At 40.6% G+C, this 8214-nt stretch overlaps 1 protein-coding gene across 8 annotated transcripts in view; it reads right to left on the bottom strand.

The window, feature by feature from the left end:
- Positions 1 to 374: 374 nt before the first annotated feature.
- The window catches only part of LOC113068501 (1-phosphatidylinositol 4,5-bisphosphate phosphodiesterase beta-4-like), a 44112-nt gene continuing 36272 nt past the window's right edge, over positions 375 to 8214 (bottom strand). For 6 of the 8 annotated variants that reach the window (XM_026241233.1, XM_026241231.1, XM_026241234.1 and 3 more), the window contains 11 exons: positions 7763 to 7901; positions 6933 to 6985; positions 6624 to 6689; positions 6419 to 6534; positions 6266 to 6341; positions 5303 to 5478; positions 4360 to 4461; positions 4216 to 4273; positions 3666 to 3752; positions 3479 to 3515; positions 375 to 2179 (listed from right to left, as the gene is read on the bottom strand). In XM_026241233.1, coding sequence (XP_026097018.1) covers positions 2082 to 2179; positions 3479 to 3515; positions 3666 to 3752; positions 4216 to 4273; positions 4360 to 4461; positions 5303 to 5478; positions 6266 to 6341; positions 6419 to 6534; positions 6624 to 6689; positions 6933 to 6985; positions 7763 to 7901 — 1008 coding nt within the window. In that variant the 3' untranslated portion in view covers positions 375 to 2081. The remainder of the gene's footprint in view (positions 2180 to 3478; positions 3516 to 3665; positions 3753 to 4215; positions 4274 to 4359; positions 4462 to 5302; positions 5479 to 6265; positions 6342 to 6418; positions 6535 to 6623; positions 6690 to 6932; positions 6986 to 7762; positions 7902 to 8214) is intronic. The other 2 variants (XM_026241235.1, XM_026241238.1) reach the window with 1 other exon arrangement.

Below are 8214 nucleotides of genomic sequence, written 5' to 3'. Positions count from 1 at the left end.
GTGTGCATCAGGGTTTACTCTCACATCTAATGTTGTTATATTCATGTTTATTGCATTATTTCAGTGTAATGTGTCACCGTGATGGGGTTTAATGTTTCTTCTATGTACAAGCATTGTCCTCCTCAGCTCGTAGAAAGTGATGAGCTTTGGTTCGTCACGTGACTTTCTCATCACCTCCTGTTTTTGGTGGTTATTAGTGCATTACAATGGTTAAAAACAGGTATTAACATTACATCCGTTAATGAAATACAGTATATTATTATGAATTTAAGTTAAGTCTGTAAAACCTAAAATCTTAACACCATATTTTTTCACGGTGAAATTCATCCAACCACAGATGCTGGTATTTAATCTGAATGAACAGACCGCAAGCGTTTTCATTTAACACCTGGGAGAGTTTATTGGGACACATACTATAAAACAGTATTAAAGTAGCAGGATAACAACAGTATTTTCTGAGTATTTTCATTGCTAGAAGTTTGACAAATACGATATATATTTATAAATACAAAAGCACTTACAGCATGATCCATTGAGAAGCTACAGAAAGCTCAGAAGACAAACAAATAGAAACGGATGAAATTCAGAGCGCGACAGTTCTGCAAAAATAATCTGCTTTTCTGCAAACTATAATATCAGAGCAAAGGTCTACGTGGAGGTCGCACAACAGAAAACATTCAGCTAGTGCAAACAGCTTCTACGAAACCAAACGTAGTCTTAAACTACTCACTATTATATATTTATATGCATCTTTATATAAATAACCCCTTATTTTGGCATTTATCTTGTAAAATAATTTAAACGTCCTACCTGACATATAGTGGCACATTTGTAAGCGATGGAGATTTAAAGCACTTTGCTTTCACACGAGATATGTGTTCACCGCCAAACACTTTAAAACATGATGCAAAGAAAAGAAGAGAAAGGAATAAAACAACCGATGGAAAGCTCACAACAACCAACACACATATAATCAAACAAATAAAAGCAGACACCAGCCGGGACATGAGTGTTTCTGTCTGGTTCTCCAGAACTAATCTCTAAACATCCTTAAATCAAGACTCCTTTACTGGAGACGCAAACCACACGTGAAGTCTCGTTTCTGAGAAACTGATCAAGGATGAAGAGAGTTTATGATTAAAACAAGAACAGATATCTGCAGATGGGCTCAGAACAATACACTTCATCCAAAGAGAAGTTTTTCTGACCACTGGCCTGTTTCTTTCTTGTTTTAAGAATAAACGCATCTAATTTTGATACACTATCCAGAAACATCTCGTCATTGTGACTGTCATCTTGATTTATGTTTTGTGGTTTAGTTATTTTTACTGGTAAACAATCCATGAGTACTAAGAACATGTTTTTTTTTTGCAGTGTACAATCACCTTTCTTTAAAACAAGTACCAATACATTACAGCGGAAAATAAAACAACACAAACACAAGTGCAACCAAAGTTCAGTGTGCTGTCAGAGAGGAGCAGATGGTTTCCGTGCGGTTCTCAGGATAGCACCTCCATCATCTCCATCTCAAAGCCTGATTAAAACCACAGAAATAAAATGAGGTGCGAGTCGGATCTTAAAAACGGAGAGGAACAGATGATAAAAGCTCGGGACACTGGTGTGAGACTGTGCGTCTACATTCGTAGTGTGTTCAGAGGAAAGCTAGAGCTCTGCTACATCCTCACAGATCCTCTGAATCCTAACACATATAAAGTGCTCAGGACGGGAGAAAAGCACATCGTTCAGAGAGTGAGACAAACCACTCCGACTCGTCTCACTCTGCTACAGTTTACTAGCTCAGTGAAGATACGAGTTGAAAGAACACTTTAGAGCTGACGCTGCAGCGCTGCTGATGAAGATGAGGATGATGAGGATGGTGGTGTATAAAAACGTGTGTGATGAGTCTGTCCTGGGGAGCTCGTCTGAGCAGAGTGGGCGGAGCTACAGTAAGAGCCGGATTGGCTGGACGCCGCTGCAGAGGAGGAGTTAACTGTGGTGGGCGGGGCTAGAGCTGAGGTAGGGAGAATGGGCGGGGCTTATAGACTACAGACTGGGATGAAGCACGGATGAAGACGGACTCTTCAGCTCGCTCCTGTGGAGGACGGAGAGCTTACACCACCGTGGCTGGTCTGCGGTCCATGTCCTCCTCCAGCTTCACCATCTTCTGCATGTCTTTGGCCTGGAGAATCACAGCAGATTATTTACACTGCGTTCATTCATACGGATCTAATGTTTAGATTTAAAATGCTGTTAAGATGTATATCCTTTTACCAAAAAAAAATAGATTTGCATTTTTTGTGAATCTTTGTAATGAAGAGGAATGGTTAAAAAAAAAAATAGTAGTTTGGCATATTGTAGGCATAATTATCTGTGATATTTGAATGCTCGTTATATATGCTGAAAACATCTCATTTTAATGAGGTTTCATTGTCAGGGTTGCCAGATCCTCAAAACAGAGGTTTCATTGTTTTATTGCCAACCTGGCAACCACACACACTCTCTCTACATTACAGGAAAGCAAACATGGAAGCATTTCTCCTGAGATATTCTGCTCAATAACAGTGTCAAACAGCCAGTCTGTTCTCATTTTGGGATGTCTTGATTTGTGCTTATGTGAGTGCAATAATTCTGACGAAACAATTAAAATGACAATAAACAAGATAATATTTTTGAGCAAAACCACAGTGTTTAATAGATTAGTTGTTGTGCAGCCCCAGCATGTTCTTTTCTTTATTCAGCCAATTTATAAAAATAATCTCAAATCAAGTATGATGAAAGGAAGGAAGGTGTCACAGAAAAACCAACGGCAACTGAATCATTTGATGACTTATTGAATCACTCGAATGATTCGTTTACTCTCTGAACCGTTTGGAGTGGTTTTTGACTCTCTGATCCACAGGCCATTACTTTCATCAAGTTCAGCTTCAAACTAAATCAGTGTAATTAAGACATTCGTGAATGGAGTCATCAAGTAGTGGAATCAGAATCAGTATTGCTCAGTTCTTCATGATTCCCATGTGTTCAGAGTGATTCTCTGTGAATAAACGAGTCGATGTCTGATGCAGCACACAACAATCAAACACTGCGGATGACTAATACTGCGCTCACACACACTCTTCATGACTGAGTATCGTTTCATAACACCCCTGAGAGCAGAACGCAGCGTGTGTTTGAACACAGAACAAATCCTTCTGAAAAAGTTCATCAGTTCATTTATACACAACTTCTCTCTCGTTCTGCAGATACATGTTCTGTATACAGAGTCCTGTCATGAGCGCAGTGACTGATCTATGATGATTGGATGAGCTGTCAACTGGGCGGGACTTTACAACAAATGGCCAATAACTGAAGACGTGATGCATGTGATTGACAGCTTATCAACTGGATGTGTTTTAGAAGCTCGAGTCAAGGGTCAATCAGACAGAAAGGAGACTGATAGAGGAAAGTGAAGAAAGAGGAGAGCAATGCGTGAGCCTACCTTGAGTCTGACTGTTTGCATGATGGGATTTCAAAAGCTGTTCAAAGAAAAGGCAAATCATATTTAAGGAATGGCTTCAGACGTCTCATGTACAGAACATGAGTAATGGAGGACAAAACACAAATCAAATGAAATCGAGAGGGCGGCGCTCTTCTGAAACCCCGGCTCTGTGAGCGTGAGCTTTCACCTGCTCGTTGAACTTCTCCAGTTTGTCCAGCTGCTCTCGCTGGGATTTCTGCAGCTGCTCCATCTCCTTCGCCTGCTTCATGGCCAGCTGAGGAAGAAGAACATCATCATCTTCAGACGCATGCACATCAGAGGAAAATACTATATTCATTTAACACATGCTTTTATCTAATGAGGAGCAGTTTATATACAGAGAAACATTAATACAGTTATCGTCCTGTTTATTTCTGTGAAGCTGCTTCAACACATCTGTGCTGTACAAAACACTGCAGAAATCATTTTAGTCTCAGAAACACTGCAAAAATCATAATCTCACGACACAGGCTTCAGTATCATGAGAGATCAAACCTTTTAATGCAGTTTACACAAATTAAATGGAAATATAGAATATGGAAATAACTTTGACTGTAAAAGTGGGATTGCGTTTTCTCATTCCATTAATCATACATCTTTTATAAAGTCAGTTATCCTGGATCAAGCTCTCAAACCAAAGCCATTCTTCACAGAACGGAGCTGTAGGTATCAGCTAACACTGAAGACCATCAACTAACCCTTTTTCTCTCCTCCAGGAACTTTTTGGTGTTGCTGCTGTTCAGCTCCCGAACTCTCCTGCCACACAAACACACAAACACGTTAAAACTGTGACAGATGATGATTTATTAATGGCACTGTGCCGTCCGTGTGTCGTGCCGCACCTCTCGCGCTCTGCCTTGTTTTTGATGCTCTTGTCCTGATTGATGGCTTTGCTGTTCTCCATCGACGTCTTCGCCTGATTGGCCTTCATCTCTTTGCTTTGCCTGTCCATCGATCACAATACAGACATGTTCAGAACACAGTCTAGAGAATCAGAGACCGTTATGAATGAAACATCATCTCATGCTCAAGGGTCACGGCTCTTTCTCATGGAGATCCGGCTGCAGAACAAACGGAGAATGGGTTCACGCGAGAGGAATTATCAGTGTAATTAATAAAGACTCTTGAGCTGAATAGATGGGCCGCTCTTCTCCTGAACTTACAGAGACTCATGCAACATTAATGCCTGTTAATTATGGCAGCCGGCCTCGTATCTTTATCCTAATCAGATGCCACATCAGCATTATAAAGAGGAGAACACTGACCCAGATGAATATATATTCATACGAGCATGAGTGTCCTGTGTTAATCAGATTCAGCAGTTATTAGCATACTACGCTCTACTGTAGTACACACTCCACTCGCTGCTTTCATCACGGACATACAATACAAACAAATCAATTCATATATGTATAGCACCTGAATGTAAATAATGTATATATCTGTAAATAAATGTAACATTCTCTAGAATCTCCATGGATTTCCACTAAACTAACTAATCCAAATATTACAATATTATACATTTTGAGCAAGCTACAGTCAGCTTCCTCAAGGTCTCATATCTGATATTATCAAATCTCCATGTTTTGATGCATATACAACTGCTGGATTTGTAATGTAGACTTGAGATGATTAATGATGATAGTGATTATAGTGATGGTAATGATGGTAATGATGATAGTGTTCGGTAGTGATTACAGTGATTTTAGTGATGACTGATTAGTGATGGGTAGTGTTTGTAGTGATGGTAGCTGAGCATGCAGTGAATCCGTGTGTGTCTCTCACCGCTCGTGGATGAGCTTGAGCTGCAGTGTCTGCTGCTCCTGAACGCTGGCCAGCAGCTTCTTGAGGAGCTCACACTGCTGCGTCACATGGGCGTCTTTCATTTCCTGTTCCTCTGTGCTGTGACAGTTGATCATCTCTGACCACTCTTTAGTGTGCTGCGCCACCATGTCCTTCACCTGAGAGGAAGAAACACCAACACGACTGACACATGTCACCAAACACAGCCAGACGTTTTGCTGACAAACTCTATTATGAATAAAAATAATTTAAACACACACGGCTGGGGTTTCCATCAGAACATCAGCTATCAATCATGACTTTAGAACTAAAGCACAGGATCTCGACTGACGTATAACTACTGTAGAAATATCTAGAACATTAAGAATTTGATTAATTTTCATTGAAATATAACAAACGTGGAAATCTTATTTTTCATGACTGTGGGAATTTGTCAGACATTAAACTGGCGTCAATCCTGTAAACACCTCCAACAATCCAATAGTGCTTGATCTCAACTAAACTGTGACTGGAAGAGTGGTTTACACCTTAAATAATCTGATGAACTGGAAAAGATTAAGCATTAGTCTTTATTTTCACCTTTCATCTTGAGAACTGGTTAGTGACAGAGATTATATTTTTATTTAGAAGAACTTCTACAATATTTGCCATCTTTCCTGTTCTTGTTACATCCAGAGGAGCTCCAGAATTCAAGTAATACACTTGAATATGAATACGTGAAAGTTTAGGGTTCATATAAACAGAACTTTCGAAATCTGAAATCAGATCGGATTCATTGACAAAAATGAGTGCTCGTAAAAACACCTACTGTATCTGTACACTGATTCCTGCCTAACTGCTGAAGCCAGTCTGTTTTGTCATTGTTAGGGTGTAACATGGTCAAATGCTCCACAGGCTGGTAAATAAGTTATAAGACACAAAGCATGATGGGATTGTCTTCTGTACCTTTTCTTTATGGTCTGTCGTGAGAGTCTCAACCTTAACGGCCGTTTCCTTCTTTAACTCGGAGCAGTTGTTTTCTCTAAAACAGAGAACATTGGCAGTCTTGATAACATCCGGATGCAGAACAGGCAACGCTTCCCATCATGCTTCACTCACCCTCTCTTCTTGATGGCCTTCTCCAGCAGCTTCTCCAGCGTGAACTTCTCCTTGTCGTGCTGAGCCACCAGCTTGTCCACCTGTGTGCAGTGTGATTTCTGCATGGCGTTGTGTTCCTGCGAGCAGAAGAAGTGCTCATCATCATCATCTCATCACGCTGGAAACATCTGCATCAGCGTTTGAGCAGAATCCTCCAAACACTGACCTTAGCGTGTCGTTTCTTTAGCGTGTTCAGTTCCTTCTGCTGCTTCTTCATCAGTTTAATGAAGGTCTTAATGAAGAAAAGAGAATTGTGGGATTTCTGAGGTTTATCTTTTCAAAAAAGACATGATGCAATCAGCGAACTACATGCTACACGTCAGCAGCGCTAACGAAACCCCTCAACACAAGATAAATACAGAGCGTGAACCCAATCAGTGAATCTGAACAAACCAGCACTCTTTCATGTTTGATTATTGACATATTAATAATAATTCATCAACTTAATCCAGAGTTTAGTAAATGAAAGTTTTACCTTCATCTGCTTTAAATCTTCAATGTTCACCTGATTCAAAATGGCAGAATTATCTGGAAACAGAAGAAACAAACTGATTAAAAAACTTCAATGCAAAATTATTTTGAACAGACCCTGAACAGAAGAAGATTGGACGCCTCGACAGGAGGAGCCTGATTCGATCGGTTTCTGATCATGACTATATGAGGAGCTCAGACGTCTGATTCCACACAGAGCTACTGGTTTTCTCTCAATCATTTAATATACGGCCTATTAAAATAACGCTGTAAATAAGAATCTGACAAGACAGAAGCTGTAAATACATATTTTAACGTTCGTGAATAAATCCAATCATCCCTATAGATATAAGTTTCACTTTCCATAATCCAGAGGAGGATCTTTAACCAGACTCAGACGGACACACAGACAGTGAAAGACTGCATTTATCTGATCAGGAAGGGTCCAAGAGATCTTCAGCGCACGCAGCTCAAAACAGAAACAGAACATTAATAGCTACTGTCAAACACATAACGTTAGAATGAGAGCATTGTTGTAAAAAAACTTTGTGAATTCTTCGGGTTCCGCTGACGTTTGAGGTTTCATTAAAACATAAAACATTATTGACCTCGTTTGTATCTGCGAGGCGTGCGTTACACACTTTCCCTGTGTGTTAACGTCAGTAATTATGAGTCTGACTCGACTCTTGGTAATGTATTTTCTTCTTTCCACAAACAATTGATTCAACTATCAGCAAGATTCAAAAAATAACTAAATAACCCCTAAATAACTTTAAATATCCAAATATATTATGTCTTTAGCTTTGTGTTCACGTGTGTGTGTGTGTGTCTCACCGCGCTTGCTCTCGCTGATGTTGTTCTGCGTGGCGTTCACCTCGGAGCTGCTCTGCGGCGTCACGCTGGTCTTCACCTGACTCACTCTTCCCTTCTTATCACTCTTACAGTTCTCATTGGGCACTTCTGCGATGTCACTCTGCACCGGCAAACCAGACACACGTCAGGACACACACACAGAGAGAGACACACACAGAGATGTGCACACACACACACACAGAGAGACACACACACAGAGATGCACGCACACACACACACAGAGAGACACACACACAGAGATGCACGCACACACACACACAGAGAGACACACACACAGAGATGCACACGCACACACACACACACACACACACACACAGAGACACACGCGCACACACACACACACACAGAGACACACGCGCACACACACACACACAGAGACAGACACACACACACACAGACACACACAGACACAC

Source organism: Carassius auratus, linkage group LG45M (genome assembly GCF_003368295.1).
Source record: "Carassius auratus strain Wakin linkage group LG45M, ASM336829v1, whole genome shotgun sequence".
NCBI lineage: Eukaryota > Metazoa > Chordata > Actinopteri > Cypriniformes > Cyprinidae > Carassius > Carassius auratus.
Note: the sequence above shows the minus strand (reverse complement) of the source record. Positions and strands in the feature narration are given on the sequence as shown.